The sequence below is a fragment of the Schistocerca piceifrons genome, chromosome 1, assembly GCF_021461385.2.
Source record: "Schistocerca piceifrons isolate TAMUIC-IGC-003096 chromosome 1, iqSchPice1.1, whole genome shotgun sequence".
Lineage (NCBI taxonomy): Eukaryota > Metazoa > Arthropoda > Insecta > Orthoptera > Acrididae > Schistocerca > Schistocerca piceifrons.
Window position 1 is genome coordinate 359,532,415 of NC_060138.1, and position 26,890 is coordinate 359,559,304.

The 26,890-nt window shown below is 39.3% G+C and overlaps 1 protein-coding gene across 1 annotated transcript in view; it reads left to right on the plus strand.

Annotated features, from left to right (window-relative positions):
* Positions 1-26,890, plus strand: part of LOC124709288 (4-coumarate--CoA ligase 1-like) — a 149,485-nt gene that overhangs the window by 48,447 nt on the left and 74,148 nt on the right. The window contains exon 3 of the mRNA XM_047240828.1: positions 17,472-17,679. Within this exon, the coding sequence (XP_047096784.1) occupies positions 17,472-17,679 (208 nt within the window). The remainder of the gene's footprint in view (positions 1-17,471; positions 17,680-26,890) is intronic.

Sequence of the window (26,890 nt, forward strand, 5' to 3'; positions counted from 1 at the left end):
GAATGTAGATTTAAGTGTTTTCTGAAGTCTTCTCTGAAAGTAATTGTGTGTAGTGTAACCATGTATGGAGTGTATCATGCACGATAAACAATTTAGACAACAAGACAATTGAAGTTTTTGATTTGTGCTGCTACCAAAGAATGCTAAAAATTAAGTGGGTAAATCACTTAACTAATGAGGAGGTATTGAACAGAACTGGGGAGAAAAGAAATTTATAGCACAACCTGACTAGGAGACAGGTTCAGTTGAAAGGACACATTGTGAGATATCATGGTATCACCAATTTTGTATTGGAGGGAAGTAAGGGAAGTTAAAGTTGTAAAGGGGGACCAAGAAATGAACACAGTAAGCAGATTCAGTAAGCTTCCCCCGGATAGAGTAGCATGGAGAGCTGCAGCAAACCAGCCTTTGGAATGAAGACCTCAGCAATATTGTATAATGGAATAATTTTCTGGGGTTCACTCACCACTTAGAAAGAAATTAATGATTGCACAAAAGCAAGCAGTAGGAATAATATATGGTGTTTACACACTGACATCATGTAGCTATCTTTTCAAGGACCTAGGCATTTTAACTACACTGTCACAATACATCTAGCTGCCAATGAAATTCATCATAAATAGCCCATCACAATTTTTGAAGAGCAGTGATGTCCACACCTACAACACTAAAGGGAAAAATGACCTTTTTTTACATATTATTGAAGCTGTCTGTGGCTCAGAAAGGAGTTCAATATGCATCAATAAAAAATTTTATATTTTTCCCAATATCATACACTGAAGAGCCAAAGAAACTGGTACACCTGCCTAATATCATTCCCTGCAAGCACACAGAAGTGCCACAACATGACATGGCATGGATTTGACTAATGTCTGAAGTAGTTCTGGAGGAATTGACACCATGAATCCTGCAGGGCTTCCACAAATCCGTAAGAGCACCAGGGGGTGGAGATCTCTTCTGAACAGCACATTGTGAGGCATCCCAGATATGCTCAATAATGTTCATGTCTAGGGAGTTTGGTGACCAATGGAAGTGCTTAAACTCAGAAGAATGTTCCTGGAGCCACTCTGTAGCAATTCTGGATGTGTGAGGTGTCTCATTATCCTGTTTGAATTGCCCAAGTCCATCGGAATGCACAATGGATCTGAATGGATGCAGGTGATTAGACAGGATACTTATGTACATGTCACCTGTCAGAGTCATATGTAGAAATATCATAGATCCCATATCACTTCAACTGCACATGCCCCACACCATTACAAAGCCTCCACCCACTTGAACAGTCCCCTGCTGACAAACAGGGTCCATGGATTCATGTGGTTGTCTCCATACCCGTACACATCCATCCACTCAATGCAATTTGAAACAAGACTCATCTGAGCAGGCAACTGTTCTCAATCATCAAAAGTTGAGTGTTGGTGTTGACAGGCCCAGGCGAGGCATAAAGCTTTGTATCATGCAGTCATCAAGGGTACACAAGTGGGCCTTTGGCTCCAAAAGCCCATATCAATGATGTTTCATTGAATGGTTCACACGTTGACTCTTGTTGATGGCCCACCACTGAAGTCTAAAGCAGTCTGCAGAAGTGTTGCACTTCTGTCACACTGAATTATTCTCTTAAACCATTGTTGGTCCCGTTCTTGCAGGATCTGTTTCTGGCCGCTGTGACATCAGAGCTTTTATGTTTTACCAGTTTCCTGATACCCATGGTACATTTGTGAAATGGTTGTATGGGAAAATCTCCACTTCATTGCTGTCTTGGAGATGCTGTGTCCCATCGCTCATGTGCCAACTGTAACACCACATTCAAACTCACTTAAATCTTGGTAACATGCTATTGTTGCAGCAGTAACCAATCTAACAACTGTGCCAGACACTTGTTGTCTTATATAGGTCTTGCTGACTGCAGCACCATATTCTGCCTGTTTACACATCTCTGTTTTTTTGAATAAGTATGGCTATACCAGTTTCTTTGGTGCTGCAGTGCAAAATATCTGACAAGTAACAAAGCAAGTTTTAAATCTGACTTAAAATAATTTCTCGTGGACAAATACATCTATTTCATTGTTTTTAAGTGAATTTGCATGCATAGGACTAAAAGAAACTGTGTTCATTAATATTAACATTAGTCATTTATACTTATCCTTTAAACAGACTTGTTCCACACCAGTTTGTTAAAAGTATCACTCAAATGTTCTATGGAACTTGTAACTAACTAGCTAACTTGTGGTAGAGGGTACAGCCCTGCGTCATCTGGTTATCAGAAAGTTTAAAAAATGTTGTCTGTAAAGAAAAGCACAGGGGACATTTCTGCACTCCACGTGTGTCCTGACCCCATTATGTGATGATCCTGCAACAAATGGACGCTTAGTCCTGGCAAGGGGGCGGGGAGGGGGGTGGTGGGTGGGTGGGGGGGAAGGCTAGATGTTTACCCCAGGCAGACTAAGTATTCCATGTCTCTGAAGCAGAATCATTAGAACTGTTAGACAGAATAAGATTTACACCGTCTGACAGCTTATGATCTTTCTTCTTCTGATTTTGACACTTCCCTTTAGGCTTAGTTGGCAGAGGAGACTTTGCAGCAACATTGGTAGCAATGGTAATGCTGGCATGTTTACTGGTATCTGCTTGTTGATTTGCTGTAAGCTCTACAACGTAAGCAACAATGACATTTTCTGATGCTGTTGAGGGCATCATAGTCTGCATACTAACACCACTATTGCAACTGTGGGTATTAATGGTAACACTGTTAACCCCATTTGTGTAGAGACAACCCATTTTGCTGGAAAGTGGTTTGAGTGAGTTCAGTGGTTCCATATTGGTCCCATGAGCAGCTAACGAAAGAAACAGAGCCCTACTTGCCTGGATAAGTCTTAAGCAACCAAGGTGTGGCAGGTTCATCAGATGTTGCACCTAATGACTGTTCTGCCTCAATAGCAGTGCATCTCATCAGCACGCAGCACACCTGGGTAGTTAAGCCAACCTACCTGTTCCCTGTAACACACAACTTTTCACTGCCTTAGTGCACCATGGTCACTGAAGCATGCCCAGAGATTATGGTTACAGAGGACTGGCAGTGCTCACCAATCCCTGTACCCAGCAAACAAATGCTGAGCTCGCTGAAGTGCTCATCATTCAGCACAACACAGAGGGCATGTGTGGCTTTTTGAATGCCACAGATGCAAGAAGCATTACCCCCTGCGCAGTAAAATATCCACTGTATGGTATTAAATTTCTTCCATTATTTTAATAAAATACAAGCAGTCATGAATTACTGTTTAGTTCACCAGTTCAATGAAGTATTAAATAAAGTTGTGTTTCCATCTGAATTCAAATTCACAGAAGTCAAACCACTGATAAAAAGGATTGCAACATCAAATGTGAAAATTACACAGCAATGTGTTTACTTCCAATCAATGTTAGAAAAAAAAAATATTGCAATAATATTATAAAACTTTCTTGTCAAAGAAAAAGTATTACTAGAGTTGTTGACAGACACACAGAAAATAATGAAAATTTACACACACACACACACACACACACACACACACACACACACACACACACACACACACACAAAACTGTACATCTAAATAGGGCTGGCTGAACACATAATGCCAGTACTACAGTTTAGCAGTTCATCAGGTAGACTAGGGTGAGGAATTGTCTAGTGTGGTATTGATAGAGGAACAAAGAGACAAGAAGCAGGAGGGGGTTTTGGGCAAGGGTGGCTGATGGCTCAGAAGGAAGCAGCAGGTGTGTGTGAGAGGGTAAAGTGGGAGGGAGAGGCAACAGCTGCACAGGTTAGAAATTTCATTTTCATTTCATTTCATTTATTATCATTCTTTTCATCATTCACATGATATAGGAATTGTCATAATACTGTCCAGGATATGCAGAATACACCTTAATCGTAGCTGTTTTCATGTATGCATAAAGCACAGATTTACATAGCATGTTACTGGGCAGACCTTTACAAATATTATAAACAGCAGTATCCTTGGCACTGAGCCTTCTGGAACCCCTAGAGTAATATTCAGGAACAATGAGTCTTCATAGTTGTAATCTACATTTTGCTGTTCATTTAGTTGAAGGTACAATATACTTGTTTTCAAAAGGTTTAAACTTAAGCAACTACTTTTAAAGTATTTCCTAAACCATATAGGACATTAGGACAATGCAGTGTCTGATCATTCCTGCTGATATCCCAGTTAAAAACTATTGCATCATTTGTGTTGTGTTGGCAGAAATGCCAACACCGTGTTACTAGAGGAGGCCGAAATGCACGCGTTTTAGCTCACGCAGGCTGGCGTGAGGAGGGAAGAACTATACTGACGTGAGGTCTGGAACGTGACAAGGAATTTAGAATTCTGAAAGCGGATGGAATTAGTTTGATACTTAACTTTAATCCATTAATGACGAACATCGCTCTTGACAGTACATGATTCACAATATTATCTGTTTGGAATTCATTCTAATTACTGAATATGGCGCCTTGCTGGGTCATATCAAATGACATAGCTGAAGGCTATGCTAAACTGTCATCTCGGTAAATGAGAGCGTATGTAGACAGTGAACCATCGCTAGCAAAGTCAGCTGTACAACTGGGGTGAGTGCTAGGGAGTCTCTCTATACCTGCCATGTGGTGGTGCTCAGTCTGCAACCACTGATAGTGGTGACACACGTGTCCGACGTATACTAACGGACTGCAGCCGATTTAAAGCCTAGCAAGTGTGGTGTCTGGTGGTGACACCACAATCTGCATACCTAAATACCTTTCAGTTACACATTTTGGTAATTTCATATAATATAAACAATAAATGATTACCAGAGTTGACCCTTGTACACCACTCTTCACCATAATGGGAGCTCTTAACAATGTTAGTTTCTTTATGTCCAAACGTATAATGTGCTATCTGTCATGCAAAGATGACTGTAACAGAGTTTTACCTGTTTCTGTTGATATCACAATCATCCAGTTTATTGAGTAGGAACTTAGGAAACTGCATCAAATGCATATGACAAATGTAATATAAAACATGCCATTCTTTCTTTTTATCAGATTTTTTAAATATTGTGTGTGCTGAATCACATTCAGCAGGTAGTAATGATGAGTGAGCTTGCCTAAACCACATTGCATTTCATGATACTATTAAATATAGTAACGATAGTTCTGGCAAAATGTAAATAATTTTTTTTGTAAAAGATACAACTCACTGAATAGTACAGGCATTGAACTGTTCACAGGCACACAAAAAAATGATAACTTTGTTAGCTTTTGGACAAATCCTTTAATGAGCTACAGTACATGTACATATGCACATGTGCTCCCCCCACCCCTCCCCCCGTCCCCTACCCACACACATATCACTGTGCAGCTACATTGTTCCAGCTGAACTCACAATGCTGGGATTGTAATTTGGGAAGTAGACTAGAGCGAGGGATTGTGTCGAGTGGGGTGGGTAAAGGGAGAGAAAAGAGGTGAAAGCAGAGACAGTTGGGGAAGGGTGGCTGACAGCTTATACTGAGGCAGCAGATATGTTATATATGAGTGGGGGAGAGCAAGGTTTAAACTTAAGCAAATTCTTTTGAAGTATTTCCTTAAGCCATTTACAATATTAGAAAAAGGCAGTGTCAGATCATTCCTACTGAAATCACAGTTAAAAATTATTGTATCATCTGTATATTAAAATACCTTCCAGTCCATGTGGTAGGAATGTGACACATGGACACCTGAGCTGGTGAGGGGTTATTGATTCAGATTTTTTATTGGTCATTCAACATTATTACATGCAAAGGCGGTTTAGGACACAGGAATGGGGGACTGTTGAACGGAGGGTATGGATGCAGTGGGTTAGCAGAGATTGTGACCAGAATTACGAGAAACATATGTTACAAGGATACCAGCCATGTATGTGGTTCAGTAAAGCTGGTGCTGGGAGGAAGAATCCAGATGGTAGGGAGATGAAGAACAATTGTACATGAGCATGTTCTGCTCAGTAGTGGATTCCACCAGTAAGTGGTCAGCTCTGCTCTTGGCAAGGGTTTGGTGGCAGCCTTTCATTCTGTATTGTGTCTGCTTGGTGATGATGCCCACATAAAGTGCTGTGCAGAAATTGCAGCAGAGTTGTTTGCTTACATAGAACCCTGCCTCAGATGGAGTAGGAAAACCCTATGATATGACTAGAATATGATGTGTTATGTGGTTGAATCAGGTGTGTCTTGCACATGGGTCTTGGGAGTGATTTAATGGCATAGGAATGGACCAGTATGTCGTGTATGTTGGGTAGGTGTCAGAGTAACACTTTATATGGGGTGAGAAGGATAATGGTACAATATCCCTCATTTCTGGCCATAAATGTAAATAGTTGGAGCCCTTAATTATTACTGTTTGGGATGATATTGAGTGACGAGGGATTCTCCCTTGCAGCTTGTTCTTGGGGGTAATGGGAGGATTAGGGATGTGTAAGGAAAATGTGAGAAATTTGTTTGCTGTCTAGGTTTGCAGATAGTATCTGTTTGTGAAGGCCTCTATTGTGACCTTGAGCATACTAGATGAGGGAATTCTCATCACTGCAGATTCTTCATCCTTTGGTAGCCAGGCTATACAGAGGTGGAAACCAATCCACAGGAAGATGACATTGGTCTCAGGAAGTCCAGGTGAAGTGGATGGGAGAGAAGGTGTTAAGGGTGTAGAGGAATTAGGACAGGGCTGTTTTGGTCTTGCATCCAAGTCATGAAGATATCATCAACCAACCTGAATTGGACACAGGTTTTGTTTTGGGAGGCTAAGAAAGTTTGGTCTAAATGACCCATAAACAGATTGGTGTAGGAGGGTGCCCTGCGGTGCCTGTGGCTGTGCCTTGCATTTTTTAATATATTTTTCCCTTAAAGAAGACATAATTACTTGTGAGTTTGTGGTTGGAGTTTGGAATCAGAAGGATGGTGGGAGTGTCCGACAGCAGTAAGACCATAGATGTAGTAGATGTTGGCATACAGGGAGGTGACATTAACACTGATATATAGGGATCCAGGCAGTAATAGGGTGGGAATGGTTGATTGTCTGTGAAGGAAGTTTCTTGTATCTTTAATACAAGAGGTTACAGTATGAGTAATTTATTGGAAGTGTTGGTCAACAAGAGCAGAGATTCTTTCCATTGGAGCACAATAGCCAGATACAGTGGGGTGTTCAAGATTGACAGATTTATGAATTTTGTGAAGCGTGTAGAAGGTGTATGTGCAGGTTTTGTTAGGGTGAGAGATGGGGAGGGGAGATGGCTGTATGGGAAAGATTTTGGGATCAACCTAAGGATTTGACAAGGGACAAGCAGTTTTGTTGGATTTCTGGGAAGGGATCACTATGGCTGATCTTGTAGGTGGAGGAACCAAAAAGCTGAAACCATATGTTAGCTAGTCACTGCAATTCATCATAACTGTCATGAAGCTTTTGTCTGCAGGGTGCATGGTAAAATCAGAGTCTGTTTTGAGGTTACAGAGGGCTGGTCTTTCTTCTGTTGAGAGCTTTGTGTTGACCTAGGGAAGGAGAGCGAAGCGAAGTTGGAAGAAAGGAATTCCTGGAAGGCAACCAGCGAGTAGTTAGATGCGAGAGGGGCAGGGGCATGGTTGAATGATGGTATGAACTGGGAGAGTGAAGATTCAGTGTTGAGGTTAAGTTGGCTTTGACTGAAAAGAATGGCAGAGAAGAAGTGTTTACACTAAATGGAACTGGAGAAGAAGAGGATCTGCTGTATCCAGCTTGGCTGAATTTGAGTGTGTGGCTGAAGATGAAACTTTTCGATAGGAGTGAAACTTCTGTATTACTGAGGTTTTAGGTAGATAAGTTGACAACAGTGTTTTTGGGTTAACTTAGGTTTTGGGTTCTATGGAATGCCAGGAGAGAGTTTGGAGGATATGGCAAGGTAGGGGCTGGCTGCTATGAGGGATTGACAGGAGTGTTCAGAGGGGTTAGGATAGGTATTCATGGGTAGCAGTTCTCTGAGATGGGAATGGGATGTCAATAAATTGAATAATTTTTTGAGGTGTTGTCTAGAATGCTCTGCCAAATGTTGAACACCAAGTGTTTCAATTTGAGAGATTGGTGCAGGTAGTTGGGATTATACAGTAACAATATCTTACACAGAGAGGAGAGCTGATCCAGATATGCCTGGACCATGGACATTTGTTTCTTTAATTCCAGGCTAGTAAGGGATAGGAACAGGCAGAATAGGAAAATTTGAAGGTCATTGTGAAAGGAGGGATGAGATCAAGAGAGGGGCTTTTTATGGTTAGATCATTGGGGGTGGGAGGTGGGAGTGGGGATTCCATGGCTTAGACAGCATTTAAGGAACAGGATGTGGGAATGGGATTTGGCTAGGGTTTTTTTTTATGAAATGGTGGAGATATATGGAATAGGGATCCATTTGGGGTGGGATGTTGCTAGGAGTTGGAAAGAAATCTTTGGCATGGCCATTGGCACCTGTATGACACCCTTCTGTGCTAATTTGTATGTGGGTCATCTAGAGGAAACCTTACTAGCCTCCCAAAACCAAAAACCCCTTATCTGGCTCAGGTTCATTGATGATATTTTCATGATCTGGACACACGGCCATGACACCACATCTTCATTCCTCCAGATTCTCAATATTTCCTCTCTCATTCGCATAACTTTGGCCTCATTGGCTCAGCATACCACCTTCCTGGATGTTGGCTTCAACCTCTCTGATGGCTCCATCTCTGTTCCTGCTTATATCATGCCCACTAACCATCAACAGTACTTGCATTTTAACAACTGTCATCCTTTCCATACCAGAAAGTTACTCCTATATAGCCTGGCGCCTGGCTAATTGTGGATGGCGTATCTGCAATGATGAGAATTCGCTTCACTATATGTTGAAGGTATCACAAAGGCCTTCACAGGCAGGCCAAAACTAGTCTGCAAACAGATTTTCCATGCCATATCCTTACACACCCTTAATCTTCCCACCACCCCCAAGAACCAATTGCAAAGGAACACATCCTCATCAATCAATATCATTTTGGATTGGAGTATTTGAACCATGTTCTATGCCAGCGCTTCGACTGTGTATCTCCATGCTTGGAAATGACTGACATACTATACACCATCCTTCCTACCACTTCTAAAGTGATATTCCTCTGTCACCCCCCCCCCCCCCCCCCCCCTGCTGCTTCTCAACCTGCATATCATCTTGGTTCATTCCTATTCCACTCTGACTCCCAACTTCTTGTCATATGGATCATATTCCTGTGGAAGACCCAGATGCAAGACCTGCCCAACACACCCACCCAGCACATCCTACTCATGTCCAGTCAAGCTTATCCTATCCCATCAGATGCAAAGCCACATGTGAAAGCAGCCAACTTGTATACCAGTTTTGCTGCAATTTCTGCACAGCATTTTATGATCACCAATCAGCTGATTATATGGTAGTTTTAGTCACAAAATTTATTTTGGATATTAATTTTCATTGGTTGTGTGCATAGTTTCCAGATATATAAGCACTCCACCAATGACAAGACCACAATATCCTAAATTAACTTGTTGATTAAGACTGTTGCATAATTAATAATTTGGTTGTTTATAGACAGTCATTTTTCACTTGCTGCCTTTGTTAGCAGAACAGGAAAGGGTGTGGCTAACAGTGGTACAGAATACACTCCATCATGCTCCATATAATGGTTTGAAGAGTATGTATATTGATGTACAGATAGCCAAGGGCAGTATGGGTAGGGCACTTTATATCATTGTGTTCAGTTCATTCTTCCAGATGCATGACACACTTCCTCTGTTAGATCTTCCAAGCATTGCAGTTCCATATGGTTCACTCTTACCTCTGAACACTGCACAGTACAGGGAGCACTGAACATGGTCATTGGCTGCTTCAAGCATTGAAGTAAGTTGTCTGGAATGTTATGGACAGACATTGGTACCTGATGATGATAGGGTATAAGTATATTAAAAACCACATAAGACAGACACTGACTGACAACCGGACACTGTTAAGAAAATGACAGAGTTGTTCTTATGTAGAGGATGTTTACATGGAGGGGAAGGAGGCTCCTGATACATATGACATCACCCCTTAACAGCTAATAACACAGGTTGGTTGGTTGATTTGAGAGAGGGGATCAAATAGTGAGGTCATCAATCCCATCAGATTAGGAAAGGATCGTGAAGAAAGTCGGCCATGCCTATCAAAGGAACCATCCTGGCAATTGCCTAAAGTGATTTAGGGAAATCACAAAAAATCTAAATCAGGATGGCCGGACGTGTGTTTGAACTGTTGTCCTCCCGAATGTGAGTTCAGTGTGCTAACCATTGCTCTACCTCACTTGGTATGACACAGGAACATAATACCTGACCATGTGCATCCATTTGTTCATCTGCTGCATCCAGCAGGTGATCTTTATTATGAGCAAGCAGTCCAACACACTATTTCTCCTTAATTGTATCAGAACGGTTTGAAGGAACACTCCATGGACAAAGGACACACATGTGGCTGGGCCTCAGTTCTGTTGAGCACATCTGTGGGATCACTGGAGGAGAAGTGTGCACCTTAGAATCAGCTCCAACTGATCTCTATTCTCTGTGAATAGTTAATAGGAGCTGGGAAGTTTTACATCATGATGACTTCCTAATTTTGTCAATGTCTCATGGTCTCTATGACACAATGCATTAAGGGCTTTATTGTGGTGAAATTGTATGTTGCACATACTGGATATGGGTCTCAAATTCGATGGCTATTGATTGTAGTATTAATGAAAGAGTACAAGTTTTTGGAAGTAGCTTAAGGAAGTCCAGATATGTTATAACAGATTAATTACGAATACAGATCCTAACATTTGTTCAAATTTGTATACCTTGACTGATTATTTGATTTTCTTTCATCAACGAACATGGTGAAAGAGTATGTCTTTAGCCAATCATCTTTGGCTTCTGGAATACACTAATATCTTTTGTGACCATGTATAAACTCATTAATCAGGATATAAATGTTCGTTACTTCTGGTGTAAACATTTGTGTCAGATTAACCCAATTTGTAGAAACAGAAGTACAATTTCAAACAGCCAAGATTGCTACCGTACAGCATTTATTGTAATAAACCTGTTTCTGTAGAAGATCTGATGATGATAACATAGTTTGCTGAAATTGTTCATCACAATAAATGCTGTACATTAGTGATTTCGGCTTGTTTGAAGCTGTACTTCTGTTTCTACATTAACCTAGATCGCCCCCTAACTTGACAATGTATGATAATCCAAGTTGGTTTTGATTGCAAAAGCTATCCAACCATTCACTTGAAAATGTGCCGAAACAGTACAAATCTCATGAGTTAATGCCAGAGAAAGAGTGGCCTGAAGAATCTCCATCAGAATGTTATACATTTTTTCTGTTTTGTACCCTGACATAATCCATATATTGTATGTGATAAAGCTTATCAGCAGTGACTCACAGTAGGTGTTATAACTGTGATAGACTTTGATCCATTATTTCATATGATTGGTCACCTGCTAACAATACTCAAGTTGTTATGCTTTGTGCAGTGCTGACAACTTTGCTCAATAGCTACTGCCAGAGAAAGAGTGGTCTGAAGAATCTAATCAGAGTGTTGTTATCACAATTCTTCTGTTTTGTACATTGACGTAATCCAGACATTGTATGTGATAAAGCTTATCGGCAGTGACTCACGATACATGTAATAGCTGTGGTAGACTTTGATCCATTATCATTTTTGTGAACATAGCTTAGCCCAGAATATCAAACCACCTTTGTGAGAATAATCATTTCAATCATTTAAGAACAGCTCAATTTGGCTTCTGTAAAGTTTTCTCTATTTAGAGAGCAACATATGGTCTCATGAATTAGTCCTGGTTGGATTAAACAACAAAAATTACCCTACTGATAGTTTCTGTGGTCTTGCCAAGGACTGTGATTGAATAGGTCATACAATTCTACATGGGAGACTCACATGGTATGACATTAAAAAATTACCCTTGCACTCATCGAGTCACTCGTAACAACAGAAAACAAAGGGTTACAATAACAAATTATATGAGATGAATAAGTCTAATTCAGAATCAGGGAACATTAAGACATTGGAGCCGACAGACATATCAGATACGTTCACTATGTTTTAACCATAAAATCCAACGGATGTATGTCATACATTCTTCACTTCCAAATTATTTATTTGTGATTTGAATGCATGTTTTATGTTTGTAAGTGGAGAGACTAATTGTTTGGCTTGTCATAAGTGCATTGTTGATGGCTTGTGCATGCAAGTCTCTTGTAAATGGTACCAGCGTTGTGTGAACTGTGCATGCGCTTGGAATATTGTTGAAGGTTGTTTTGTTCTATGTCAGCTGCTATGTTGTGTTATTTTGTGCATCCTTTCCGTGTGTAAAACCTCATAAATTGTGAATATGGCTAACAGACATTGCTTGTCAAACATAGACATTGAAGAACTGTTGAATGATGGCTCAGAACTTGACGAATTTTCAGACGACATCAGCGATTTTTCAGACGACGACGATGACTCACATGAGCTGGAACATTATTCACAATATCAAAACCTTAAAAAAGTGTGCATTAGCACATTTTATCTGTAAATTAGCACAGCAATTGGTTCAAAAAGGAGGAGCGGAACTAAATAACGACACACATTCAGCATCTGGAGTTGCAAGTGCAAACAGACTCACAGCACATCATTTTCCTGAGAAACTGCCACCAGCAGAAAAGAAAACAAACTCGGCTGGAAGATGCAAGGTCTGATGGGAACAAGGGGAAGCTGCAGGAAAGGTAGTGAGGAAAGAGACCAGATACTACTGTAGATTATGTAATATATGCCTTTGTATTCCCGAGTGTTTTGAAAGATTTCATACCCAAATGAAGTTCTCTAATTTGTAAAAACAAGAAAAAAACCTTTCACAATAAAACACTTGACCTATAAATGAGCATTTAGTATTTCCTGCTGACAAGTGATTTTAAATTAATAGCCTACCATTCCCTATGACTTATGAAAATTTTGTTCACTTTGGGGAAAAATAAAAATGCTGAAAACCAGTATACAAATCCCTGTATAATTTATTTTTGCTAAGCATATACATATTCATAAAGAGGAAGGATGGAAGGTTAAGCTGATATACTGCCTAAGGAGGTAAGTAGATTAGTAAATGTATTAAAAAATTGTAAACTGAAGCAAATTTCCTCAGGATCCGGGTATTAACTGGATTGCCAACCCATTAGGCTCCAATGTGTTAAATATGATGTCCTGCAATGTTTGGTGCTTTGCCTACTTCTGTTCTTGATTATATAAATGACTTTTCTGGGTATTGGAGGACTTTCAAAAACTGTGACATGTGTTTACAACACATCTGTGCTGGTAAAGGGCCCATACACACCCAAAAAGTACATACCCCGGAGACTAACAAAACTGGCTTACAATCAGTTCACAACAAACAGCTTAACCCTTAATCTTACAAAGACTCCTATTAGGCAGTTTCAGACACATCAGATTGACTTATAGGTAACAGAGGTGAAGATTAACTGTCACACACTGTATGAGGCTCCAGGAGGGAAATTTCTAGGTGTGCAGATAGATAATAAAATGAGGCTATACCCATGCATGGATAAGTTAACCAAAATGCTCAGTTCTGCTTGCTTTGCGCTTAGAAGTCTCTCTCCTTGTGATGAATTTGCTGGCACACTTACACTCAATACTTTCCTAGGGGATAACATTAAGTGCCAAAGCAGCTGAGGTCAAAAAAAGACAATATAAAACAACTAAAAGTCTGGGATAGAATATTGTTGTTAAGTAAAAAAAGAAGGTATTTGTTCTGCAGAAGTGTGCAATGAAAATACTTTATAAAGTTGGTGACTGAACATCTGCCAGAAGCTAAGGATTCTTACATGTCCATGTCGGCACATATATTCCCACTGTGGTTAATATAAAGAGAGAATTTAGGATGCACCCTGCAATTCACAACCACAATATTACAAGTAAAAATAATTTTCATATAGACTATGCATCCATCTCCTGTGATCAGAAAGGTGCTTTATACTCTGGTGCAAAAGTTTATAACAGATTGCCAGTGGACATCAAGCAGGAAATTGAAAATCCATAAGTATTAAATAACAAAGAAAGAGAGTACCTCATTACCTAATCCTTCTACAACTAATAAGAATATTTGGACTCAAGAACATAAATTCAGCATAACTCTAATATCTGCATTAGACTGATCTCAAGTTTCCCAGTAGATAGGCAGCTGATAATAACTTGTGTGGTAGACAGAAGAAAGAGCAGTGTTTTTTTCCCCAAAAAGGAGCTGTTTTTGCATTAGGAGTGAAAACACATACAACACTGGTGTAATATTCTCCAACAGTTATTATTTACACCACAAACTGGTTTTTGGCTGTTACACCATAACCAGGTACAAACATAAATATGTGGTGTAATGAAATTTTTGTAGGACCAAAGATTTTACACCAGGGCAGATTTCCTTCTCATCCTGTATAGTAAGTCTACCCTGATCTGTGGTTCTGGGTGACTTCTCTGAACTCTATCCCTTTTCCTAAACCTCTCCTTTCCCTTCACCCCCCTTCCTTCTCCTTCATCCCTTCTGTTGGAAGAAGGAGCCACTGGTTCCAAAAGCTTCAAATGTAAAACTTTTTTGTATGAGGAGTGCCCTTAAGAAAGTGTTAAATGCAGAAGGATATTGACACATTTTACAGCATTGTGTAATGTGTACAGTAGACGAATAATTCAGAGATGATGACAGTATTTTCGGCATGACAATGCATCTCACCATAAAGCAGCATCTGGAGGCAACGATCTGTGAGCAAGTAGTGTTCTTGGCCCCCAGTTTTCTTGATCTGTATAAATAACGTTAAGAGCTCCAACAGTTCATCCAAAATTATGTTATTTGCGGATGATACAAGAATAATTTTAAGTGATGGCAGAAAATCCTTATCCACTACAGTGAAAAAGTTCTGAAGAGTGTGCAGCAGTTGTTTCATGCTAAGAAGTTAACAAGTAGTTTAAATAAAATAAATTACATATAATATGGTAAAGTAAATGAGAAGGATGATTATCATTTGTTATTTAGTGATGAAGAGAGAGAGAAAATGTAGTCTAGAAATTTTTGGGAATGCAATTTGATCATGACTTGAGCTGGAAAAACCATGTCATATACATATCCCACAAACCCAGTTCGCATATTTTGTACTGAAATTAATTTCTAGAGTTTGTAGCACAGAATGTGCAAGATTAGTGTATTTGCTTATTTCCATTATATTGCATCTTAAGGAATAATGTTCTGGGATGTAACAAAATCTCACTTGAGAGATTTTTAAATTTTAGAAAATGTCCATTAGAATTATTACACACAGCTCTCCACAGACACACTGGAGGTACTCATTCATGCAGTTAAAAATACTTACAGTACCATGTTTGTACCTACTCAAACCGTACTGACACAAGAACACACTCAAGTGGTTTACATATAAATTCAGATTTCCCTTAACTTCACTCCACATATCAGGAAGGATATGCATGTCAAAAGAGCAAGAAAAACAAAAATTCAGAAACATGTGAGCCATTATGGAATAAAGTTGTATGATGCTTGATAATGGAAACTTTAAGTCAGAAATTTAAAATTATCTGTTAAATAAATTTTTCTATAACATAGAGGAACATTTTGAATCCTTAAATCACTAACAAACACTTTTAATTTCTTGATTGTCATTTCAATCATGCTGCTCCCATTGTAAATTTTATACTTTGCTTGTGTACTCTTTCAGCTGTAAATAGTGTGATAAATGTGTTCTCAAAGTGTACTGCATGCATGTCAAAACATTTGGTTGTTCAGAGAGCATGTGTAAGACCAATCCAGTAGTTCATTGCGTCATTTTGTAATACAATGTAATCTTACATTTATAATAGTAATTTATAGAATTGTGCTGTGCATATTCTGTATGATAGTGTGACAGTCCTATATTATGTTAATGATGAAAAGTATTCTAATAAACTAAACCAAATAACATTCCTGAAATGGCCTGCAACTGCCCAGTGTCCCAATCTGAACTCATTGGAACACCTGTGGGTGGAGTTAGAACATCGATGTCACTCTAGACCCCAGAATCCAACGTCACTACCTTTTTTAGTTTTGGCTCTTGAAGAAGAGTGGAAAGCATTCGTTCACAGATATTCAGACACTGCATTGAAAGCATCCCCAGCAGTGCTGAGACTGCCATGAAGTAAAAAGGTGGACACAAACTGAATTAATATGCATGAACAGATGTCCAGATACTTTTGATCAGATAGTATATGCACGGTGGAAATCTCCTACAAGTACGGAACTGTATATAGTGAGTCTTTTTGAAAAGTAATCTTGTAATCTTTTAAATTTAACATTGCTAACCTCTTCTATCTGGTTGTTATCATATCTTATACACAGGGTCATTGGAAACCTCTTACAAGTTCTGTCATTTTGAAGTTTAGTGAAAAAGGTTTAGTGTTGATGGCAGCTTTGTTTACCAAAGATGACAGATCTGTGCTTCAGTAAGTAGTAAACTTCAGCATTCAAGTGAAAAGCAGTAGGGTACAAATACATAGCACACACTTCAATTTGAACAGAAGGTGATTCTGAAAATTATTGTTGGATGAATAATTTCTCAATATTTTGTGGGATGTCTCCATGTAAAAGATACTTTTCATGGATTTGATTATGGAAGCATTCTTGAGTTCACGTATATCTGGAAATGTTGATTCAATGCTGTGTGGTGTAATGGATTGCACACCACAACAATGGTGCCTATCACCCAATAAGAATTGCCTGGTAGTGCTTAAAGGAGGATGAGCAAATTCTCCGCATTCTCCAATAGCTGCAGCTTACACTGTAATACCAGATACCTGCAACACACTCATAGTACTTTACAGCGTCACTGCAAGCCTGTTTAATTGACAGCTCAATGGAAAATTGGGTACTGACAAATGTAATAAAAACATTAATTGGAATTATACTTACTATGATATTCTCCAATATATTTGTTACAGGAATAATGTATCTTTCATGTTCACATATTCTTGAAGCACTCCAGCTAATGCTACATACACAATTAGAGGCCAAAAATATTTTGTTGGTTTAAATAACATACAATTGAGGCCAATAACATTTGTTGAAGACACGTGATCAGCATCATGACTGCATGTTCTGCGCATTAATGCGCTGTCTGATTATTCCAAAAGCACTTGTATGTCCTGTCTTTCTTAATAATATGGTGCTGTATTAAAATCTATGTGACAAATGAAAGAGCATAGAAAGATTTTTGTGATTTTAAAGAAAGTAGAGTCATCCTTCAGTGCAAATGTTAATGTGTTTAAATATATTGCAGTGCTTGGTTGAAACACCTATAAAATATAGCTGATACTTCCTCTTCTTCTTAATATTTCAGATTGATGCAGATACAGGAGCCCGTCAAAGCTATAGAGAAATATTACAATCAGTTGGGCAGCTTGTAAAAATATTGGATGCATCAAATTTCAAACCTGGTGACACAGTAGTAATATGCAGTGAGAATAATCTCCAGTTCTGTGTTCCTCTCCTGGCATGTCTTCAAGCAGGATATGTATGTGCACCATTAAATCCTGCATACACTACAAGTAAGTTAACCACGGTTTCTTATTTTGTCATCTACACACATTCTTGCAATGGAAAATATTTTTGATTGTTTGTGAGTAATGTGAATGAAAATTTAATTATAATAAATGAACTGTTAAATAAATGTCGAACCATACTTTATAGTAAATAAACTATGAAATAAGGGTCAAACATATTCCATACATTTATAATTACTGCATGTCACAAAACCACTGAGAAATACATAATGCCAGTTACCATTAGATGCAATATTGGTTTCAAATGAAACTAGATTTTACTTGAAAATGGAATAAAGCTGAAACAATTGTCATAAAGAATATTAAACTTATTGCAGCTGGTCTGTCCATTTCCCTTTCATAGTGTCATATTATGATATGCAGTATGCTGTAGGCCCAGTGGAACATAAAACATCACAACAATTTATTGTATATAATCTATAGGCAGTTTTTTTTAAACAAACTTGATAGTATAGTTATTTCTATACATAACATGCCTCAATGTGTATGCAAGTGGTCCATCTCTTGGCAAGCTTCCTAATTCCATCATGAAAGAAGCTTTGTGCATATCTGCCCTTGTAATGCTTCTACAACCTTGTCATCTGACAAAAACTTGGAGACAGGCAGGTGCTCCTTCATCAGACCAAAAAGACAACACTTTGAGTTAGGTCAGGACTGTACAGTGGGTGCTCCAGTAGCTGAAAATCAAGATTTTTAATAAACTTAACTGTTTTCCAAGCTGTATGAGGGTGGGTGTTACTCAGAAGTAAAGACACACCTTTTGAAAGCTCCCCAATCCTCTTTGTTTTGATTTTGGGATTCAGGTCATGCAGTAAGTAATAGTATCTATACCTATGTTCGTATCCCAAAACACTCACCATCAACTTTCCTGCAGAAACTTGGCTTTGTTCCTTTTCCTTTGTAGGTGAAGTTGCATGTTTTCAAGCCATGCTCTAGCACTTGCTCTATTGTTTGTAAAAATAGCAATATTTCTCATCAACAGTTTCTATGACAAGAAAGCCATGTATGACAAGTCTACATACACAAGCACATACATACTCCACAGCTACCATAAGGTGCATAGTAGAAGTTACATTGCATCATTACTAGCTATTCCCTTTCTGTTCCAGTGACAAATGGAGTGTGGGAATAACACCTCAGTATGAGCTATGATTTCTCTTATCTTGTCTTCATGGTCCTCACGTAAAATGTATGTTGGTGGCATTAGAATCATTCTGCAGTCAGCCACAAATGCTGGTTCTCTAAATTTTCACAGTAGTGTTTCATGAAAATAGTGTCATCTTCCCTCCAGTGAGTTCACAAAGCATCTTCGTAATACTTTCCTGTTGATAAAACTTAATGCTAACAAATCCAACAACATGCCTCTGAACTTCTTCGACATCATCTTTTAATCTGACCTGATCAGTGTCCCAAAAATTTTAGTAGTACTCAAGAGTGGGTCACACTAATGTTCTACATGTGGTCTCCTTTATAGCTGACCTACAATTTTCTACAATTCTCCTAATAAACCAATGTTGACCACTTTACTTCCTTACTATCAACCTTATGTGCTTGTTCTGTCTCATATTGCTTCCAACATCATGCCTGGATGTTTAATCAACATGAGTGTATCAAACAGCACACCACTGATACCATTTTTGAACATTATTTTCCGCTTTGAAAATTTGTTTTTCCAACTCATTTGCACCAACTAACATTTTTCTACATTTAGAGTGAGCTGCCTTACATCACACCAAATAGAAATTTGGTCTAACTCATTGAGTAGCCCCCTACAGTCACTCAACAATGACGCTTTCCTGTACTCTACAGTGTCCATAATTTTACCCTTGTTGTGTACAAGAGTTACCTATGCTTTCTTCTGGGCACTTGGGACTTGAAAATTGCAGGCACATACTGAAATATTTTCACAGTAATTTCCATTTTCATTTTCCAACCCCTCAAATATCTTTCTACAAACTACATATACATCTCAACAAAATTAACTATACTGGAAAGCTCTGGTCAGAATGAAGACAATGGAATGATTAAAGTTAACCACTGATTATATAGCTTTGGCTCTGAAATGTTGAGAGCCACATAAACAAGCCTGAACTTGTAACTAAGCTTTTGGATAACATCCTTCCTGGAAGATAACATACTAATTATCTAGTATCATCCAGACTTTGTTTTCTCTTCTTTCACTTTGTCAATCATTGCCCATTCAGATCTTTCCTATAATTCCTTTCGTATCTTTTTTTATATGCAATAATTACTCTCTCTTCCTAGCACAGCTGTGCTGAACTTTTGCAACATGCTGATGTATTGGATTTGGTCATGACCAGATGTAGTATCACAAGCCTCAGAAAGTGCGAAATCCAGCTCACACATGGAAAGAGGGCAGTTTTAAGGTTCAGAATTGTTGGACTTGAAGTGCAGCTCACCTCTCACTATGAGGATATGGTAGCAACTGAACACAACATAGTGGCTGGCAGATACAATAGTCATCACAGACTGGTTTCTCACTGTTTGGGCAATGTCCCCATCAGTTATTAAGAGATACCTCTGTTTCAGCACTGCTGCTATTGGCAAATGATTGCATTTACTGGAAACGCTCTTGATGGCTTCCAGTATTTTTGTTGAAATAGTGGAGTGGTTGATAGAATCCAGGAATATTTGCCATGACCTTTTCTTGTCCTCTTCGATGATGCATGGAGCTTCAGCTCTCACCACTTGAAAGGTTGTAAAATTTTCTGCTAAGTCACAGTGCCACACACCTGACCCAAACTGCTGTGTAGCATGCATCAGTGCACCAAGGTACAGACTGCCTTCAAAGAAGATCTAAGGCCTTTGAGATGGATAAATCGGTGGATTGAAGGATCACCCATGTGATGTGGTCCACCCATTCCCAGATGCTGCCTTGGTGTTCAAACACAGCCAGCTGACTGAACAGTATCCAGTTAGTTCTGCTGATCATCTATCTTAGTGGTCTCCTTTCAGGGATTGCTCCATCTGGTAGATGGATACAGAATGGAAAGTCTTCACTGTATGGCTACGGATGATCCAGTAGCAAGAATGAAATGAGTGGGATTTTCAATGTTGAGGAGGCACAGCTCCTGAGATTTCATGAGGCTCTCTAAAACTTGATCCCTGAGGCATGTACTGGGTGAGCCCCATAATACATTATTAGCACTGAAGTCTCCCAGTAGGAAATATTGGTCAGGGGTGTTGGCCTATAAGATCCCCAAGAGTGTCAGAATCTATCATTTCCTGTGGCAATGTATAAAGAGTGCATATTGTTGTGCTGTGACCCACATGAAGTTCAATGTCAACTGGTTGCTGGTCAGTGATAGTGCAGAGGAGCAGTTTGTATTATTGGCAAACACAGTCACCCCTCCTTTGGCCCTTTCCACTGTTGGGTAGTGCTTGTTGTGGAAGGTATAGCCCCATAGCACAGGGATGCCAGTAAGTTTAAAATGTGTTTCCTGTAAATACAAGCACAGTGGACATTCCTGCACTGATGGTTTCAGTTCCTCCACTTATGTCCTGAAACAGTTGGTGTTCCACTGTAGTATGGGAACCAATTTTTTAGTGAAGTTTTTTTTTACACTGTGTCTTGCTACCAGGCTTGGAATCCTGCAATGGATGGACACTTAGTCTGGAGGCTAGATGGTTGCCCCTGACAGGCTTTGTATTCCATCCATTAGAGCCATAAGACAGAATGAGGTCCATATGACCTGATGGTTTACTAACTGCCTCTTTCTGTGGTGGATGCTTCCCATTTGGTTTGTTTGCCTGAAAAGGTTTAGTAGTGTTGACAGTGGCAGTGCTGACTTGTTTACCAGAATCTGTCTCTTAGGGTACCTGAAGCTCCCCAGTGATGGCGAACGTGACCATTTCTGATGCTCTGGACAGACTTATGAGCTCCAGAATAACTGCATTTTTACAAGTGCACTGAAAAATGCTCACACTTACAACCTCCATTAGTATACAGGCATTGGCTGCTGGAATAGGCTTTTTGGGAGCTAAAGTGAGAAAAGTAATGAAATTGGGAGGTTGCATGGTATTACTGATCTTTTTGACCTCACCTTATGGGATGCACTTCATTGTTTTCAGTTCTTGTATCCACCTTTCTTCAAGGTAGACACTGCAGACACTCCAGACAGGGTGACCTCAGAGCAATTAACACATTTTGAAGGAAACAAACAAATGATGCTATCATGTGTGGCCTTACTACACTTGCCACAAGTGGCTTCTCCCTTACATTCTAGAGTGATGCCCACTAAGCTTTACAACAGTACATTGTGATGGGGACATACGCCTGCACATTTAAGTGTAGGAAAGTTGCACTGATCTGCCTTGGAAGTTTTATGCTATTGTGACTAAATCATCATCTACTCATTTCATTATATTTTGCATATCCATGACACCTTCTTGAGCACAGTCATCTTTAAATTCCTCTTCAGGAATATCTACAATATCTCTGCACAACACAACACCTTTGCTGTAGTTCAAGGACTTGTGTAGCTCTGTTTTGATTCATCAAACAATGGAAGCTTCAGGTAGGAATATCAATAATTTGTAGGAAAAGACAGATTGCTACTTACCATAAAGAAGGCACATCAAGTTGCAGATAGGCACAATTAAGCAAGTGCACGCGCGCACACACACACACACACACACACACACACACACACACACACACACACACACACACACACACACACACACACGCCAGCATCAGCATGTCGGGCTAGAATACAACTATCATTTAGGATGCAAGCAGCAATCTGGAGGGGATGGGGAACAGGAAGGGCTGGTAGTGTACAGGTGGGGAGAGAGACGAACTCTCTCTGGTGTAGTGTGCAGGGACTAGACTGCCAACAGGTGCAGCATCAGGAGATTGTGGGGCAAGGAGGTGGGAAAAAAGGAGCAGAAAAAGGGAGGATTGGGGAAAGAAGGTGGACGTGTTGGAAGAGGGCTGCAAATTAGCAGAGTGAGAGATGATCATGGGGAGGAGATGATAGGACAGAGGGGGTGAGAACTGATGGGTGTTTGGTGTGGGGGCAGAATGTTACCATAGGTTGAAGATGGGATAATTACAGGAGTGCAGAATCTGTTGTAAGGGTAACTCCCATTTCCACAGTTCAGGATAGCTGGTAGTGGAGGGAAGGATCCAGATGGCTTGGGTGGTGGAGCAGCCATTAAAATTATGGCATGTTGCATCACAGAGTGGTCTAATTTGCTCTTGGCCACAGTTTTGGCGGTGGCTGTTCATCCTGGTGGACAGCAGGTTGATAGTCACACCAATATAAAAAGCTGTGCAATGATTACAGTAGGAGTGGTAAATGACATGGCTGCTTTCACAGGTGGCCTGGCCTCTGATGGGGTAGGATAAACCTGTGATAGGACTGGAGTAGGAAGTGCTGGGGGTGGATTGGGCAGGTTTTTCGCCTGGGTCTTCCACAGGGTATGATACTTGTGGCAAGAGATTGGGATTGGTAGTGACATTGGGATGGACTAGAATGTTGTGGAGGTTGGGCAGGCAATGGAACACCGCTTTAGCAGGGATGGAAAGTATCTTGGGTAGGATGTCCCTCATTTCAGGGCATGAAAATAGGTAATCTGAGCTGATCCAAAATTGGAGAGAGTTTCACCGAAAATTTAAACACAGCCAAAGCCTCACCCACAAATAAAAGCTGAATGAAGTCAAAATTAGTATAAGGAGATTCATGTGTGAAGCATTCAATGGATTCAAAAGTAAAATTTGATCTACTAAACTGATAGAAAATCATGAGAATTTTTTATTTTATGTTAAATTAGCAAAAGGATTGGAACAATCTGTTCAGATACTCTGTGATCATAGTGGCATCAAAACAAAGTATGACAGAGAGAAGGCATAAATACTAAACTTCTTTCTCCAAAACTATTTTACTGTAGGACATTGTACTGCAGTTTCTCCTTTAAACTGTCACTTCAGCATGAAAATGATAGGTACCAAAGTAATGGACCATAGGATAGGAGATCAACTGAAACTGCTCAACAGAGGGAACGCCACTGGAGCAGATGGAATACCTTCGCAATTCTGTATATAGAATGCAAAAGAACTTGCTCCTTTTTCTTGTAGCGATGTAGCAAAGGTTGCTGGAGGAGTGATGCATTCTCAGTGACTGGAAAAGAGCACAGTTCATTCCCATTTTCAAGAAGGTTAATCAGACAGACAAGCAAAACTATAGGCCATTACCAATGACATCAGTCTATTATAGAATTCTGGAATACATTCTATGCTCCTATATTACAAGATTTCTGGAGACTGAAAATCTCCTCTGTAGGAATGAACATACATTTTGAAAACAAATATTATGTGAAACCCAGTTTGCTTTCTTTGTCCATGAGAACGAGAAAGCAGGAGACAATGGCACGCAGATTGATGCCATATTCCTGAACTTGCAGAAGGCATTTGATACAGTTCTGCACTGTTACCTAATAAACAAAATAAGAATGTATGGAATATCAGACCAGCTCTGTGACTGGAGAGTTCTTAAGAAACAGAACATAGCATATCGTTCTTAACAGAGAGAAATCTTCAGATATAAAAGTAACTTAGAGTGTACCCCAAGAGAGTGTTATAGGTCTATAACTTTTCACAATATGTGTAAATGGCTAGGGTAAACATTGGAAATTCCATAATGCTTTTAATTGGTAATGCTGTTGCATAGAGAGAAATGCCAAAGCTAGAAAATTGTAGTAAAATGTAAGAAGACCTACAGAAGATCATTGATTGGTGCAGGGATTGGCAGTTGACCATGAAAATAAACAAATATAATGAATTGTGCATAAATCAGCAGAAATTCCCATTATTGTATGATTACATGATTGCAGAAAAATTTCTGGAAGCAGTTTTGTCCATAAAATATAAGAGGATACATATGGAGCAATTTGAAATGGAACAACCACATGAAACTAGTTCCAGGTAAGGTAGATGTCAAAGAGAGATTCACTAAAAGAATCCTCAAGAAGTATAGTCAACTTACAAAGGAGGTAGCTTACCAAACCCTCATTTAAGCAATACTTGAATCTTACTCATCAGTCTGCGATCTGTACCAGATGGAATTGGTAGAGCAAATAGAAAAGATCCAGAGAAGTGCAGCAAGTTTTTGATAGAAACACAGAAGTGTCATGGAGGTGTTCAGCCAATTCCAGCAGCAGATACTACCATAAAGATATTCTACATCATCATGTAGTTTACTGTTAAAATTCTGAGAATGTACATTCCTAGAAAAATCAATCTATGTATTGCTTCCCCTTATGTATATTTTGGGAAAAGACCAAGAAAGTAGAAGTACAGCAATATGAGCTCATATGGAAGTTTACCAACAAATATTCTTCATGCCAACTATTCACGATTTAAGCAGGAAAATGAAGAAGTAACAAGGTAAACAAAGTACTCTCCACTTGTGGAGTACAGATTAGATCTGCCTGTAGATGTAGATGTGTTTCCCATGTTTACTTCATAAATTTATCTCATTTCTTTTTAGGATTTCCTTCCATGATTATATGCAATGCTCTCCTACAAAGGACATTCCTTGACATCATTTATATTCTTTTTCTCTCCTTAAAACTACATTTCATTCTGAATAGATTCCTATTGAATCTACCTGTCACTTCAGAAAAACATCCCTTTAATCAAAACCTTATTCCCACATCAAAATGGTTCAAATGGCTCTGAGCACTATGGGACTTAACATCTATGGTCATCAGTCCTAATTCCCACATCCTCTTCCTCAATTAGTACATAACTGGTGACATCTCTCCCAATGGTCTGCTATAAAAATTGCAATTTCTGATACCCCTCTTTTCATGAATACCAAGTCTTCAGGTACTGACAGTCCCCATTCTTCTTAAACATAGTACTAAACAGATTTCAATGGCATAACCAGCTGTGAATGACCTCTACTTTCCTCCATAAGATATTTATATTACGCAATCCCAATTTCCTAAAAGTTGCCTCTCAAGCTGCAGTCATTGCTCTCCAACTCCCCAAAAAGCTACTCAGCCCACTGCCTCCTATTCTTGCCTCAGAATATCACTACCCGGCAGGACCTATGCTATACACAGAGAACACCTCCCCTCCCTGCCATCACTTATATAACCTTTTTCATCTGCCACTTTTCCAAAAACTCCCTCCCAACATCTTGAAAACACAGAACCTAAACAAACACAAAATATTATTGTTAAACAATCCACTAACAATCTTAAAGCTACTTAAGTTTCTGTTCTTTCCAAAAATCTCAACTTCAGCTCCACATCAACTCACAGTCATACTGGGCTGGTCAAAATTTACATGATGTTACATTTATTTACTTAATTCTTGGAGATTTACCTTTTTGATGGTATCTATGGGACTCAATGAATGAATGAATGAATTAATTAATGAGTGAAAGAATGGATGAAGTCTCTCCTTCACTCATTCACTACATGGTAAATATTTTTAGCTACCTGTATCATTGGAAAACATTTTTTTTAAATTTAGAGCTATTGAAATGGTTAACATAAAAGAAATGGAAAAACATGCATAAATAACATACACAGTGTGATTTGGCTTGATTATAACAAATTGCTTTGGTGCAAATAAACCCATTTATAGAGTAATGAAGTAGAAGGAGTAGACACAGTAAGGGTGTGTGATGACTGACACATTCTTCTCCCCCACAGCCTTAACACCTTTCCTGCTGTCTGTTTCACTTGGTCCTCTTGAGCTCAGTATGCCACTTTCCTGGTTGTCGTTCTCTACTTCTCTGATGGCTCCATAAAATCTTCTCCCAATATAAACAACCAATAATATCTCAATTTTGATAGCTGTCACCACTTTCATACTAAAAAGTCTCTCTCATATATTCTAGTTACCACTGTACATTATATCTACATTGACAAGAATTCCCTTTGCCCAGTTCACTGAAGTTTTTGCTGCTCTCTGATTAAAACTAATTCTCATCTGAAGTTTGTCCTGTGGCTTTACAGTTTTGCATAATGGCTGTCAGCTGCAGATTGATGCAGACTTAGATAGCAGGGAGTGTGCTGCCAACACAGGCAGAATATGGTTTTCCTCCACTGTGGCTGTCAATGCAAAATAGACTCCTGGTAGTGCTCCAAAAAATGTTATACGTGATTGTCACACTACTCAAATACACTGAAAATTAACTATTATTTTGTTGTGGTG